This window comes from Dromaius novaehollandiae, chromosome W (genome assembly GCF_036370855.1).
Source record: "Dromaius novaehollandiae isolate bDroNov1 chromosome W, bDroNov1.hap1, whole genome shotgun sequence".
NCBI lineage: Eukaryota > Metazoa > Chordata > Aves > Casuariiformes > Dromaiidae > Dromaius > Dromaius novaehollandiae.
Genome location: NC_088130.1, coordinates 15,207,143 through 15,223,772, shown reverse-complemented (window position 1 = coordinate 15,223,772; position 16,630 = coordinate 15,207,143). Strand labels below are relative to the sequence as shown.

The window sequence follows — 16,630 nt, the reverse complement described above, 5'->3', positions numbered from 1 at the left end:
AGTAAAAGAGTAACTCTGTTAGCAGACAGCAATCCAAGACTTTGATCATCAAACACACATGCTGCTTGTAGTTTTTCTAGGTGCAAAGCACACTAAATATGGAATATGTCCAGGAGACAGCAAGATGTAGAAGGCTCTCGCACATTCCCTGTGAAGGCAGCACAACTGGGGAGCCATCTCAGGTGACTGTGCACAAAGACATGCAGCCTGGGAAACAAACAGGAAAAATTAGAAGTCTGTGAACAGTTGCAGGAAACTAGGCTGAAGTTTCCTACTAAACGAAATGTCTTCCTTCCTTACAAATGCAATTGGCTCCTATCATTAACAATTCTCCTTACAGGAGAAACAGAGGAGGCAGTATCGCTGAGTCATTCACGAACAGTAAAGCAAATTTATTACATTCACTGGCCATTTTCTACAGGCTCTGGAGCCCACTCAGATGGTGACATAGGAGATATAAACAGATTACTACACAGGTACTATTTTTAAGCTCCTAAATGTTGTGCAGCATACTTACACTGCCCATTCAAGCTTCTCATTCTTGGTTGAATTGTAGAGGGCCTGCAAAGGGAAACAAAGGAGATAGATAGGATTATTGCTTTACCCCTGCTACACATACATGCATATGCCAATGAAAATTACCTGACTAATACTAGAAGTGAGCTCTCTCTGATCAAGAAAGTACTATATCTGCTCATGGTAACACTAAAGCCATGAGAAAGAGGCAGAAATTTTGTCTAAGATAAAAAGTATTAGAACACAGGGTTTGAGAATTCAATCATTTTCTGGAACAAAAATGTCAGATGAGTTCTTCAGTACTTTTTTTTTTAAGTAAACCTACAAGTTTATAAAATGCAGGAATTTGTAAGACTACAGCCCCACATGTGACTATGTAATTTAAGGTCAAATTCCATTCCTGCTGAAGTCAGGGAGAGTTTTGCCACTGAATTCAGTGGGGGCAAGATTTCACCCCAGGCATTCACCTAGAAAACCATATCAGAATGGCTAACCAAAATCTCTAAGCTTCAAAGACACCTGAATGCTTCCATAAGTTATACACACAGACATAAATATAGTCCATATTTAGTGTGCTTTGCACCTAGAAAAACTACAAGCAGCTTGTGTGTTTGATGATCAAAGTCTTGGATTGCTGTCTGCTAACAGTTACTCTTTTACTTTAAATGGTAGAAGCTAGCAGGTTTGGCAGAAAAAGTTGCAAATTCTATTGGTGATAGCAGCCTGGAGAGTGACATAAATTCCTTTGGATATCAGAAAGTTGGGGCAGGTTTCTTCTGAGTGAGAGTAGATACAGCACCTGGGTAAGATTTTCTGATCTGATTCCTCCAGGAGCCGATGCACATAATGGATTAAAACCTGCTACTACTACAAGTTGATGGAGTTCTTTCTCAAATAGGCCTTTTACTTGAATCAAGTGAAGTATTTTGGTAGGGAACACATAAAAAACACTAACACTTAAAATCCACATTTGTAATTTACCTTATATACATAGATAGATTTACTCCCTCTGGTGCATAACTCCTATACAGCCACAAAATATGTTATGTAGAAGAACCATTGAGACACATGGTTACAAAACAAGTAGAACATCAAGTATAAGCAAGTCTGAAAATTACTTACTATACTAGCTACATCAACATACTCAACAGAAAATCAACACCTAAATAGCCTTAACTCTGAACCAAAACAAAAATAATTTGAAAGACTGCAGAGTCTAAACTAGCTGTATGCATCCATCAAATCATTTTGTCACAACTGAACTTGCAATGAGAATCCCATGAGCAAAGCCCACCACTCATTCTATGCTCCACTGGCCCCTTTTTGAGTCTGCATGGTCCTTTGGCAAGTCCTTAATGCTTACTTCTGTGAAAACTCTGTTTCTCGATTCAACCATACACAACCAGGTCAAACAAAAACAAAGGTACAATTCACCTCCCACTGATGTCATACATGCAACAACTTTTAGCCACTGCGTACCACAATTCTTTGCATCCACAGTTTGACAGATATCACTATAACTTCTGAAAGATTAGCCTGTGTACATGTGCTTGGCCAGATTTGTCTAAGCTGGGTGCATTGATAAGGAAGGAGATATATGTGGCTTTTTGCTACCACCTATTTATAGGGCAGAAGTTAGCCTTGAGCTGCTCTAACTGAGAGGAGTCAGAATTCCAGCACAGTGTTCCCCTGCTCATGCAACGCTAAGGAAATACAGGTGACGTTGGAGGAAGAAGGTATTTCTGCACCTTCAGTTTAACTTTTAAGCAAGTCATAAAACTATGTTCCTTGTATTAAGAGAGCAGCTGTGAGCACTGGGAGGAATCACCCCACCTCCTATATTGGGTTAGCACAGAGTGGTCCCCACTGCTAACAGTGCCTTGCTGTGCTGCACACAGTGATAAGATGAGGCATTCCCAGCTCCAGAGTGTTCACGGTCTATTTCTATTTATTGCACAGTCTTTGAACTTGTACAAGTAGCTCACATACAAAGGCAACAGTCAGACAGAGGCCAAAGGAAAGGACATTGCTGGCAATTTCTAGGCAATTTGCCTAATTTTAAGATGAGAGCTAACAAGTGAGTTTAAGAAGCCACAGAAGGAAGAAAAGGAAAACAAAAGGGCTAACACTTGTCCTGCTGTGCAGCAGCAGTCCTGCAGAAATGGACCCAGCTCCATTTTTCGATACAAGCTGATGCAAACGTTCTGTGATTTTTCAGCTGTCTTACATTTGGGGCTGAAAACGTTGCCGTTTTTCTTCAAGCCACGGTCCAGACAGGTACTCCTTTTGGTGTGCTGGTTTCCATGTGGCAGCCAGTGTCCTGGTGTACTGCTCCATCTGCAAGCCCTTTTCTGAGGGGCTGAAGAAAATGAAATTGACGCTCTTCTTTTTAGAAAACTATTCAAATAGCATGCAACTTGGGGCAGACCCTCGGAAGAACTCTGGATACTGGATCCTTTTCCTGCCACCAGTATCCTGGGGAGCTAAGATGCTACTGGGTCTCACTTGTCAGTCACAACAGGGATTCTGCCATCAGAATCCATCCACTCCCAGAACCAGGGCCAGGACTGACATCCCTCTGCTGAACAAGGACAGGAAACTTTTAAGACTGTTGCTAACTTAAGTGGAGCTCCATGTTGTTTTGGTACTGAAATCAGTGTTGTCTGTGTGACACTGGGCCCATGGCACTGAATACACCTGCATAGAGATACCAGACACTGACTGTTACCCTGTTATTACCCTGTTTGACTGTTATCATTGGAGTCCTCCACACCAGGGACATAGCAGGACTTGAATTATCTGTCTTCTGAGCCACCCGAGGAAGAGGCAGTAGTTTCATCTCCCGCAATCTAGGGTTTCAAGCAAAGATCAGTTTTCAAGTGTATATACCCAGAGGTCAGATGAATTATCTGTAGATCCTCCTCCTTCCAACCATCTCCTGAAGGCTGGTGAGGAGTAAACTCGGACTGATAGATCCTTGGGGCTATTTACAAGGCAAAGCATATCTGGTTTTGAGCTATTCCCCCAAGGGCCTGTGTTCTGGCCAGTTCTGCATAAGTGCATGTGCTTTAACCAGTCCCGTGTCACCTCTCTTGTTGACTAGCCCACGTAAGGATATGTACTTTGATCAAACCCCAGTTGTCTCTGTTCCTGACCAGTCCTATTCCACCAACTTTGGAGGGTACATAAGCCTTCAGCAAAGGCAAACATATGCTTGTTCAGTAAAATCAATTACTTGAACTGATCTGCTACTTTGCCCCTCCTGACAATCCTCATGCTTTCTTCCCATCCTTTCTAATTGTAGACTGCTGAAGCAAGATAGAGCACTAGGGGAAGTGGGCCCCAGAGCCTGTGGTTTTGTTTCCAATGCTGTCTAATTCTCAAGATCAAAGGGAGTTAGAGACTCCTCCTTAGTTTTGTTGTCTCAGCTATTCATCCATTACTTCACATTCTTTCTGAGTTCCCCCTTGCCTCTCTATTCCCCTCATTGGAGCTCATGGACTGGTTCATGCCTCTTGACCTCCAAGCTGTCTATTTTCATGTCTCAAAACATCCAGCTCTCAAAGTACCTGAGACTCCCAAGTCTCAAGAATGTCCCATTCTCAGTACCAGTTAAGGGTCTGTTCCCTGCTGCTGGTAGTCGGGAGAGCAGATGCCACTTGTCTGCCTTGCAGAAGTATTGTTTGCCAGCTGCAACAGAAATGCCAATTTTGAGACTACCACCCCCACCACTAGTGCTTTCCAGGACCCCCAGAATTATTCATCACAGCACCTGTGGCTGCTTGTTTAAGAACATTTAGTGCATTCCTGCTGGACGATTAGTCAGTACAGGATAATTTGTTCCCACGGTCCAAAGGAGATAGCTCATTCCAAAAAAATGCTAAACCTCTTTACTGCATTGGGATTCTGTTGACAAGGAGAAATCCACCATGCCTTTGGCTCAGATCCCAGAATCCACAAGGCACTACTAGATGATGAGTCAGGCCAAGTGCTCGCCTCCCATGAGACATTTTAGTCTGGAGAAGATAACAGCAGCTAAACACAGACTTGCGTAGAGAGACTATGTTCCTGGGATGGACACGTGTTTATACATGCACGTATCACACAATGGTCCAGACTTTACCTGTGCTTGCTTTCAGCCAGTCAGAGACGTAGACACAGGATGAATGGGGGCAGTCAAAGTTTGTCAGGAATTCTCGCATTTATTAGCTTGGTGGAAGGCTTCAAGCCAAGCGTGCACCAAGAAACCCTTGTTGCTTCTGTAAGGGCCCTGAGGACATCCCCCCCCCACCGCCCCGGGGGTTTGGCTGCCTGGACTCAGGGCCAGCTTAGAAAAAGCACAGCTGGTGACCTTGAAGAAAGCTGTTGTGAAGAAAGCTAGAGGCCTCAGTGAGTGCTATGCCCCCTGCCCCCCCCCCCGGGGAGCTGCTTTTAAGCACTATGAACTTGCTTGGCAATCACCGGACTGTGTCTGACCCATGTTACTGTCTCCGGACCTGATCCTGACCCTGACTCGCTGGCTTGACTTCATACCTGCCTCATCACTATGGACTTGCCTGGCAATCTGGACTCTCAGCTGAACCTGGCTACCGTCACCAGATCTGCCCTGCTCATCTCACTCGGGTACTGTGGGACCGGGCCCTTGTTGGTGAGGCCACTGCCTTCACCTGCCTCCTTATCATGCTCAGGTCCTGGCTGCCCTTCCCTTAGGGAGCATCAGGCCCTTGCTGCTCCTTGACAGCTTCAACCAACAAGAATTTATTGCAGCTATCATCTCTACTCTGGAGTGGGGGAACACATCTTGGTAGGTTGAAAGATGCAAGAATTGGTCTCCCTCACAGGAATCAGGCCTCCAGGTAAAAGTTTCCTGCCTCTTTGTCAGGAGACCTTGCCAGACACCACCACGATGGTATGGTACACCACCAGGCAAAGGGGAGCTTTGTCCTTGCTCCTCATCAGGAAGCCATGGATACATCTCTAGTACCAAGTAAAATGTCTGGCACCTTTCTCTGGCACTCAGGCCAAATGGTACAGGGCAGCCAATGCCCATATTATTGAATTGTCTTACCTTTCTTACCCTTCCTGCTGGCTGCAGGAAGAGGGGAAGTGATTCGTCCCCTCTATTCAGCATTTGTGATACCTCATCTGGAGTACTGTGTCATTTTGGGCTTCCCAGTAGAAGAAAGACATGGACATACTGGAGCAAATCTACCAAGATTGTTAGCGGGCTGGAGTACATGAGGAGAGGCTGAGAGAGCTAGGTTTGTTCAGCCCTAAGATGAGAAGGCTCAGGGGAGATCTTATTCCTCTCTATAACTACCTAATGGGAGGGTGTAGAGAAGACAGAGACAGACTCTTCTCAAAGGTGAATAGTGGAAAGTTCATAGGCAATGGGTACAAGCTGCAACACAAGAAATTCTGACTCAATATAAGGAAAAAACCTTTTTCCCCATGGGGATGGTCAAACACTGGAACAGGGGCCCAGAAAGGTTGTATCCGTTCTTGCGGATAATCAAAACTCAACTGGACCAGGCCCTGAGCAATCTTCTCTAACAGGTCCTGCTTTGAACAGGGGTTTGGACTAGAGACCTCTAGAGGTCCTTTCCAACCTACATGATTTTATGACTGAAACGCCTGCAATACTGAGTTGAGATCTCTGAAAATTAACACCTGCCCCATGCAGTGCTGCTTATTACAGGTTTTGCTGCTAAGCAAATCTCTAAGGATTGCTGCAGCCCAATGCTGCTTATTCCTAGAGCAGGAGATACAGAAGTAGAACTCCAGATTGGTGAGAGAACAACAAATGCCCCAGGCTTTTGCCTTGAAGAAAGTGACACATTTGTCCTCTTCATGGCCTTTATTAATGAGCCAGATTCCATATTCCTTCTTTAAGGAGTAACATACCAATCCAGTCATATTGCATACATCTGAAGAAGGACGCCATGTCCCCCATAGAATATCCAATACAGCCTCCTCAAAAAGTCTCTATCATTTACAAATAAGAGTAGCAAACCCTCAAAGAATTGCAAGGAATACCACTGTCAGGGCCCTAAGTGCACAACAGGCTCTAATTGCTCTGACCAGTCTGTAACCATCTTTCTCTGTAATCTTCCTCTACCACCTCTTCCCTTCCCCTCCTATGGGTTTAGCTGCCTGTGTTCAAGGTTAGCTCTGATACAGTGCAGCTGTGTAACCTTGGATCAGACTGCTGTGAAAACACCTAAGCTGTGAGAGAGCTATGAGATGCCTCATCCGGGGCTTCCACCCATGCACCCTCCACCCTTTGCTCAGGATTTGCATTTAAGCTCAGGCCCTTGCCCTTGGTCCTTGCCCGAGTTATGTTGTAGGTATGCCTATACCTTTTTACCTTGAACCTTGCTGATCCTGCCCTTGCCCTGCTGACTTGACTGCCTGGCTTGACCTCAGACCTGCGTCGTCACTATGGACTTGTCTGGAGATCTGGACTCTTGGCTGACCCTGGTCACCATCACCAGACTTGCTCTGCTCCCCTTGCTTGAGTACTGTGGGACTGCCCCCTTCTCAGTGTGGTCACTGCCCCTGCCTGCCTTGCTGTCAACCTTGGCTCCCAGCTTGCTTTTCTTCCAGAGCAGCCTACATGTGCTGACAGCTGACAGTCACTTCCCTGGAGAAAGTATCCATAGCCTGGTTAGCCATATGCAGTTCAGTTCCTGTTCCACCTTATGTGTTTTGTGTGACTTTGGCCTACTCACTCAGGACTCCACTTCACAACAGGTTAAGACAAATCAGCTGTCATCCTGGCCCTTCCATCCCACCTCTCTGACAGATTTCTGTCTTTAAAGCAAGAGTGGCTGACCACTTTGTGAAACACCTTCTGAACGCCTGCTTTTTTTTTTTTTTTTTTTTCTTCTTCTTTCTTTTCCAGCACAGCTCGTCAAGGATTTTCTCCTCTTCCCAAACATGTATCTATAACACCTGGTGAACTCAGTATAAGGACTTTTAACACCGAGCACCTGTATCATCTCACCCATTTCAAAGTTAGAAAACAGACTTTGGGGACATCCTATCATACTTTCCCCTTCTGAAGAGGGTGCAGCAAGGATGCCAGAGTAGTACCTGGGAAGCCCGTGGGTTAGTGCATGGGGTGGCATATCTGCTGTTATTGCTCTTAATTTCAAATTCCGCTGGTTTCTCCAGCAAATGTTCTTCTAATACACAGGCATACATTATTCATAAAATGGCACAGAGCTGTTCAGCAGCATGTGGAACCGATGAATGTTGTTTTGGTGTGGGTGGAGATGGGGTTGAAATTAATGTTTTAGGGGGAAGGAGAGGAGATCATTTCACCCAGGGAATTTTGAGTGTGTCACCAACTGGAGGAGAACATTTTAAGAGAGCCTCCTCTGTTAAAAATCCAGTTTGTGTGGAGAGGAAGAAAAAAATAAAGAGGGAAGGAAAGATTGTGCCAGATACGTCGTCAGCAGAAAACAGAGAAGGAAGGTTAGCTGGGGCTCCTGAGAGCCAAGAAATGAATGCTACACAAGAAATCCTTCCTTTGCAATCTTGATACATGGGGGTTACTAGAAAGATTTGTTCTGTACTTGCTGGAATGTTTAATCAATGTTATGGGTAAAGGGAGTATACTGCGTTACTACGAATGAAGAGAGGAAAGACTAGAGAAGTGCTTCACAATAGGGGAGCACCTGCACAAACTATTTCAGAAAGTACTTTATTGGCCCTGTGCATTTACAAGCAGGACAGGCACAGACACCTTGCAATTCAATCCCTGACTGCAGGAAAATGATGTCTGTCAGGAGGACAGATTGCTGAGCAAGCTGGATCACACAGAAGATCCTGAGAGCCTCCAACTCACTCTGCATGCGACCTGGGTTTGAACCTACTCTCTAGAGAATAATGGTACATCAACCCGTGGTACTACCTTCACAGGTTCTCCTGATAGCCTGAGATTGCGATACCTGCACACCTAGACTGTATTAGCTAATGTAGTCTGTGCACATACATGTGCATGCATGTGTGTGTGTGCGCACAGGAACATCGCTTGATGTTTTTAAAGGAGACGGTGGGCCCTTGGGACATCTAGCTTCTCTGACACTAGCAGTAGCTAGGAATTTTTTCATGGAGTGCTGGGCTGAGGCCATGCCAGAACCATTCTTACAAAGGAACAGGAGACACGATCAAAATCCAGTGCCCAAGAAGATTCCCTGCATGTCTCTGGTTTTGGTTTCTTGGTTATCACGACAGTCTGTTGTCTTTGTATCTCCTCAGGCTAAGTTACACCCTGAAAGGCCATTTCATCAAAGATTTGGGTATCACAGATTGTTCCTCTGGCCTGCAGTTCTCCAAGGACATTTCTTTGAGTGGGCATTCCCACAAGTGGACATGTTTGCAGTGTTCCCCAACAGGAGCCAGAGAAGGAACATGTGCATTTCAAATCCTTGTCTCATACACCCCCTTTCAATTTATACATGTTTGAGAAGTTCTGTCTCAGGTGATCAAGCTCATGCCTTTCCTGATCATCTGGTCCAGAAAGATGCATCAGCTTGGAGGTTTACCCCCACCATTAGCCCTCGCCGCACTCATAAGCAATGATTTCCTGATCAGGTGCTTGCTTCAGTAGAGACATTCCTACCATCATTTTCCAAGGAGGCCTCCATTGCCAGCCTTCAACCATCCTGATGGTTGGCTAACACCTAACCCTTGTTAGTCACCCAGAGGAGAATGTATGGGGACTTTGAATGAGACAGAACTGTTCTTTACCCAACAGTAACCATGATTCTTTGAGATGCGCTTTCCACCCAGATTCAGTGGCCTGTTCTTCTTTGATGATCATCATCCTACTCCTGTGGTTAGACTTGACCCTTCACAGGGTGTTCATTATCCAGGCTGCCTTGTCCTTTATGCTTTTGGCTGTCGTGAGGAAGGTGTTCATTATGCAGGCAATGCCTGTGACTTGCTGAAATGCTGTGTTGCATTGTTGTCCCTAAGAGCTGTATTGAATATGCTTTGCTAATGAGTAACATTTTGAACAATATTTCTAAAATACAGACATAGGTAAAACCTGTAGTAGGTGAATTTGTTAAATTACCACTTTTATGCCAGTCTGTGTGGGAAAATAAAGAAAAGGGGTGGAGTCCACGTTTCATATGCTAAGTTAAGGGGCAAGTCATAATGATCTGTACCAATCTGATTCTTTTCAGCTACATGTGAACTCATAAAATAATTTGGGATTTTTTTCAAGGAGCCCAGCATGCAAATATTTCCTATTTTAGTATTTAAATAAGTTATGGCAAAAATATTCGGAACTGGCAGATGCTGAGCACTTTTGAAAAACTGCCTTTTGGGTTTCCAAAGGGAAACGAGCTCCCATGGCCTGTATTGCTGAAGTAGATAAATTGAAACCTTGCTATAACCTTTCTTTGGAGTGGCACATGCCTAGGTACCTTCTTAAACAAGGTCAACTAGAAAGAGTGGCATGTTCTGACAAGGGGTGTGCAAGAATTACTGAGATGAAACCTTGCTGAATAGTTGCTTATTCATCTTACCTTTCTGTTTTTCACCATGTTTTTAGAGATGAAGAAGAGAAAAAAATTTTTCACTTGGATGGTACTGACAAAAAGGATAATGAGAGCTATCCAAAAGCCGTCCGTCAGATTGTCCTGGACAGTCCTCATGACCCCAACGCTGCTGTGTATAAAATGGGGTTCCTGTCTCGGAAAATCCATGCGGATATGGATGGAAAGAAAAGTGAGCATCTTCCATTCTTAAAATCTAATCTCCTTGTAATCTCTGCACCGTGCCAAATATGACCATGGGTTTCTCAAGGTGAATAGTGCTGCTTCATCCAGGGGTAGTTGCAGCAATAACAGGCAATACAGCAATTGAATTATCACACTATGACTATCAGGCCAGGATGAGCGGGGCTGCTAAATGTTCAGTCCCATTTGCAGCAGCCATATTTAATAATAAAATTTTAATTATAAATATGAGAATCACTCATTATTCAGTGGACTGGATGTTGGCATTTCTGGGATACTCATTTTATGAATAAGGTAATTACAGCAATGTTTTCAGGAGTTCCTGTGCATGTTAGGGGCCTGGATCTCATTGTCATACACCACTTGAAAAAGTTACCCTCTGATTTTGTAGCTCCAGCTAAAATGAAACTAATTTCTGAAGTTAGTTAGGGTTTTTCATTTTTCATTTTCTAATGGAGTTGTTGCAGGGCAGAGATCAAGTTGTGTGGGAGTGCTAATGAGGTGATGTGATTACACTGTATAAGTATATTCCCAGGGAAGGAATACTGAGGGCTAAAGCACCAGTCTAGGGAAGCAATGGCCAAAGCTGAAGTAAACAAATGTCAATTAAAAGTAAGGCACACACTGGTGTGAGGTGAGGGTGATTAACTACTGGATCAAGGGACTAGCAGCTGCGTGACCATCACTTGGTGTCTTCACATCAGGATGGGATGCCTTTCTGAGGGATGTGCTTTAGCCATGCAGAAGTTGTTGACTTCAGTTTAGGGGGAAGTGGATACTGGTTAGTGGTGTGTGCTTGGTAGGGGGTTCAGCTTAGATGCAGTTTTGTGACCTTTGGCTCTGTGATTCCACAGGCTGTGTTGCACAGACACAGCAGAATGTTTGTTACAAAGAAGAAAACCTAATTTATTGGAATCTTGGCTTAGAGTAACACTCTCATGTGGAATCAAATCTCCAGAACAGAACACTGTCCAGTGGACACGGGAGTCTCTGTTGCAAGGGTCCTTACAGCAACATCTTCAGCTGGATTGGGAGAGATTCCCCAAACCAAGTTTACTCAATTCTTATAATCCATCTGGCCATGGTCCTACGTGACCACCCAGCACATGCATAATTCATTGCTATTGATACACCTTAACTATATACAAAACATCTCTTAAATATCTTGACTACATACAAAAGACTGTCCTACGTGACCATTTCTGCAGAAACAGTTTCTATTGACTATTTACAAATGTCTTATCTATGTACAATTTGATCACTTCTGCAGTAGGAATCACCTAGAGTCTTTGGGAAACTCCACCTAGGATGCTAACACATTTAGGCATAAAATTTACACTAGACACAGCAGGAGCTGCCTCAGGGGAATTTCTTGAACCATCCAAAATTCCCACCTGGAGGGCTTCTGTAACAATCAGTCAAATAATTGTAAAGGTTCAGTCAGTCATCTAGTTTCAAGGCAGTCCATTGTCTCAAGCCAGTCCATTATCTCATTTATGCAGATGACTGGCTGGGGGGTTCCTGGACCACCCAAGGAATTAAGGACTTAAGTGCATTGGGTGTGCATACAGGCACAGCCCTGATGCCCAGCTATACCACAATTATAATAAAAGAACAAAATTGTTTTTCACACTTATAACTCACTTATAACTTAAGTCCTATAGCTCTTGCCACAGCTGTGACTTCTCTCCCCATACCACCATTGAATTTTTAAGTGGAGCCTTCATGCTGAATTCCCTGGTTTGGATTTTCTTTTCTTTTCTTTTCTTTTCTTTTCTTTTCTTTTCTTTTCTTTTCTTTTCTTTTCTTTTCTGCTTGTTTCTGGATAATGTGAGCTAGTTGTGTTGTCTCTGGTATGCTCCTTCAACCTCAGCTCTACCCTACTGTAGGTTTCTTGGGAGGTGCTTTTTTTCCTTATGATTTTAATTGACTCCCCTCTTTCACTCCTGCATGCTCTGCTGGCTGCAGGAAGAGGGGAAGGGAAGCAAGGAGCCATCTGAGAATTCCGTGCCAAGTCTGCCAAGCTGCAAGAGAGAAGGATGCTTTTGTGAGCAATCCCTTCCTGAGCAACGTCATGTTAGTTCTGAGCAGTGCCTACGAAAATTAGTGGAACGGAGAAGGATTTTTTCCTGCTCAAAACTCTGCTGCTGCACAGAGCTCAGACAGACTTGTGCAGGGGCAGGGCCTGCCCACCTGCAAGAGCACAAAGACCAACTCACTCTTGCCTGTTTACTTGCACTGCCCCTGCTCCCTTCTGATCCAGTTCTGAGCTGTCATCAGGGTTGTTTTATTTCACTCAAGTAGGTGTCTGCAGGCACTGTACTGAGTTGCACTATCCTTTGAAAAGCAGAGTACAAAGGAGATTTAAGGCAGGACTATTGTAACTCTCTTGTTGCCTAGACAAAGTGTAAAAAGGGTTCTGAGTTAAATGGGTTTTCATTTGTTTTCTTTACAGCTCCCAGGGGAAAGCGAGGCTGGAAAACCTTTTATGCTGTGCTGAAGGGAACAGTCTTGTATTTGCAGAAGGTAAGAGAAATCACTGTCTCTTGGAAACTAATTAAAGAGGGATAAAGCAGCAGTCATCCTCTCCACTCTCACAGCCCATCTCCTGGTACCGCTCCCTCCAATATACAGTATAGCTGCGCTCTCTGCCCCCCACCATGTACGCACACTCAGGCACAAATACTGACTCCCTCCTCCCATTTCACACCATCAAGTTCAATCCTGTTGTCCTCGTCCATGTATTTTAAAGCACCCTGTTGGTCCAGCTTATCAACTTCTGTCACTCATGGCTACACAAATAGCCAGCTGCACTGGTAATGATAGCATTATCTCTCTGTGTCTTGCACACATTCCTTTGGGCTGCTTTTAACACCCTGGCAGGTACATATGATCTTCCCTCCTGTAAAGCCCTCCTCCTCTCCCTGCTTCTGAAGGCCCCCTATTCCACAATGGCTGTAAGAGCAGCTGAAAAAGAGTTTACCAGGGGCTTGGTCCTGGTAGGAATCTGTGGTTTCTGCTCTGTAGAAAATTTGGAGGATTTATTTTTTCAAAGCAAACTGAAATGCTGTCACTTCTAAGAGATTGTGCTCCCTGCCAAGCAAAAAGTCCAAAAACTGTCAGCTAGAACCGTTCGAGTCTTTCAGTGCACATTTATACATATCAGCTTTAACTAGTCCCTTGGAAATTGGAACACAATATATTTCAGAACTAATCAAAACAAATAAATGGTAGTCGCAAGGTATCGTTAAGGCTTTTTGCAAAAAAAAAAAAAACCCAAAAACCAAAAAAACCCATAAGTGAAAATATCAGTGGAATAGGTGGTGTTTGTCCAGACTGCCCTGTTCTGTAGAAGTCTGATCCTTTGAAAGGGTTTTATACGTGCATATATTATACGTGCGTATACGTGCAGGAGGAGTGTATAATACACATGAACCGTTTCTGTCTGTGATATGTCAGCAGGAAGTGTGGAAGCCCTATCTCTTGTAGGAGAAGCTCACTGTTGAGGGTTATCACTAGTTCCATTCTCCTGCCTCTAATTTTAAAGCACTATTGCGCATGTACTAGTATTGCTCTGCTATCAGCTTCACTTCATTTACCCTTATGGCCCTCTCCACTGCTCCTTTGTAAAGTGTGTGCCTCTATGGGAGTCCTGCCAGTAATTTCCTTGCCTGTTTGCCTTCTCTCCTGATTATGCAGTGCTTAGAGCATAGTGTACACACACATGCACACGCGTGCACACACACATGCGCGCGCGCGCACACACACACACACACACACACACACACTACACTCTCTCTGTATCTCTAGAGGGAAGAGCTGAAATGAGGTTTCATTTCACCAAGTGCCAAACAAGCAGCAGAGAGAAATCTCACTGTGCTAGGTGCTGCACACACACGTGCACAACCCTACACCTCTCTCAACAGTGAGAGAGAGTCCCTGCCCCAAGAACATTACAACATGCACACACAGTGGGCACAAAGCCTGGGAAGGGGAGCAGAGGCACAGAGATTAAGTAACTCACTCAAGGTAAAAGGACCTGAGTCTTCTGCCAGCATGTGGAGAGTTACTTTACACACATAAATCCTCCTGATGAATACAGTGGAATTATCTCCATGCCTAATGTGAAAGTGTTTGCAAGAGCAGGGCCTCAGAGTTCTTGCAAGATCCAGCCCATATTTTGGTACTTACCAGGGTAGCAGATACTGCATCAGCAATAACCCAAGAATCATGGCCATGTTATTTCTTTGGAATAACCTTGGCAATGTATCGTTTCTCAGCTATGTTGAATAAGGACCCTCAAAATGGAGAGTCTTGAAACTGGACTGAATAAAATTAAACATTTCATTCATTTCTGTTTGCATAACTCCATGACTAAAGCTCTGGGGTTGAGTCTCTGAAAGACCACGCAACCTGTAAAATGGGAGAAGGTTATCTGCTAGGTACTACTGTGCAGCATAGGGATGTTTTCACCACAGCAGAGGAGGTTTCTCCCAGAACAGATATGGGATTTAGAGCAGAGACCGTACAAGAGGGTCTAGAGACTGTGTATGCTTACCATGTTTGTTTGCATGCACGTACAGGTCCCTTGGGCACATGTGTACATACACACACAAAGACATGGTTAAATTCTTATGGATGTTGTTCTGAAATATTTCCGCCTCATTCAACACATCTTAGCAAACAGGTACATCTTCTAATCCCCAAGCATCAAACTGTGTTAGAATCATTTTGCATCAAGAAAGAAAATAGAGGGGAAAATTTGGTCACTGCTTAAAGCTCATCCAATCCTGTGAGATAGAGAGCACCTTTGGGAGGGTGCTGAGTATCCAAGCTCCTGTCAGAGGTTCCCAGTGCCTCTGACGCATCAAATGAGAGCAGTAGAATGAGGAAAGAATCTATACTGCATAAAGTAGGTGTGCATTTGCCTAGGAAATGAACAACTGTGCTGTGCTAGGAGATGCTAAACACAGCCGCTGTAGTAGCTGGGCATAGCCTGTAGTACCTACAGGTTAGGCAAACAATAATATATTCCTATAAACACACAAGTGATGCCTTCTTAATAAATATTTGATGACAATATTTAATCATGTGCACAAGTGAGATATTTTTAGCTAACATCCACATGTACCAAAACACAGAGTTGTAGAGAAAGAGGGGAAGAAAATACACTTTGAAAAGCAAAAATAAAAAATATTTTTCTACTGAAAAAAAAATCCATTAAATGGAGAATTTCAAGGAGATCATTTGCCAACTAGAGCAGCTTTCCTGAGAGCAGAGCTCCAATTAGCATTCTCCCTAGCAAGTTTTCACTGTTTACTATTGCATCAAGCTCAGTGACAGGGCATTCCTCTAAAACCTGATTGCTACTAGACACCAGACCCTCTTCACCTTCAATGTCTCCTCAAGCCTACAGATCTTTTCTGACTTCACAGCAATTCTGCGATTACTGCAGATTATTCAGAGCCCTTCATTCCTAAAAAGCCTACCAGCATAATCTTTTCTACAGCACCACCTCTATTCTAAGCAAACAGAAACATTATGGATATTTATTTATTTTTACCTTGCTTTCCTTAGCAGAAAATTCAGAGGAGTTGGAAAATTTCATAGACTTTGACCGATGGGACTGCCGCCAGAGAGATTCTTCTCGGGAGTACTTCACTGAACCTGTGGCTCTCACCCGGACCTTGCTGGTGCTCTGAACACTGTTAACTCCAATCATTTCCAAAAGTGAGGGTGTGGGATGGGGGAGAAGAAAGCTAATGGCACTTCCCGACCCCCTGCAGAGGAATCGGAAAAGGTTATGTTTGGAGAGCCCAGGCTCGAGCGATCAGTGTTTGCTTAAAATGCATCAGGCTCTTTTCTGCAGCATCTTCAAGCATGCTGTTTGGAGCCAGCCTGATTGTTCCATGCATTACTCACGTCACTGGATGGGGGGAAAAAGGAAAAGATGACGGCAGAAACCCCACCTCTGCTCCACTCCTCTCTCCAGCATACACTCCTCCTTCACACACACACCAACACAGAGATGGAGAGAGGAGAAAAGAAAGATTCTGGAACAAATGGTAGCATATCAAGCAAGAGATTCATTCTCAGTTCACACAGCCACACTTTTCTGCCTGTAATGGTCTGCCATGCTCATTACTGTCTGCAATGAAAAAGGACACTGCCAGTAAAAATAGTCTTAAGCCACCTGATGGCTATAGGCTTCTGGAAGTGAGAAATACTGATGGATTCCCAAAGCACTGAAAAAATAGGTAAATTCAATTTAAAAGCCCATCACACAATCACGGAGCTCTGGAAAGCATGCACGCCCCAAAGAGACACTTCAACCCTTAATGAATAACAACTCTAAGTGT

General features: G+C 44.1%; 1 protein-coding gene across 3 annotated transcripts in view; it reads right to left on the bottom strand.

Annotated features, from left to right (window-relative positions):
• Positions 1–16,175, bottom strand: part of LOC135324148 (PH and SEC7 domain-containing protein 3-like) — a 71,100-nt gene extending 54,925 nt beyond the window's left edge. For all 3 annotated transcript variants that reach the window (XM_064499734.1, XM_064499736.1, XM_064499735.1), the window contains exons 1-2: positions 15,835–16,175; positions 518–561 (exon numbers count right to left, since the gene is read on the bottom strand). In XM_064499734.1, the coding sequence (XP_064355804.1) occupies positions 518–561; positions 15,835–15,993 (203 nt within the window). In that variant the 5' untranslated portion in view covers positions 15,994–16,175. The remainder of the gene's footprint in view (positions 1–517; positions 562–15,834) is intronic.
• Positions 16,176–16,630: the final 455 nt, after the last annotated feature.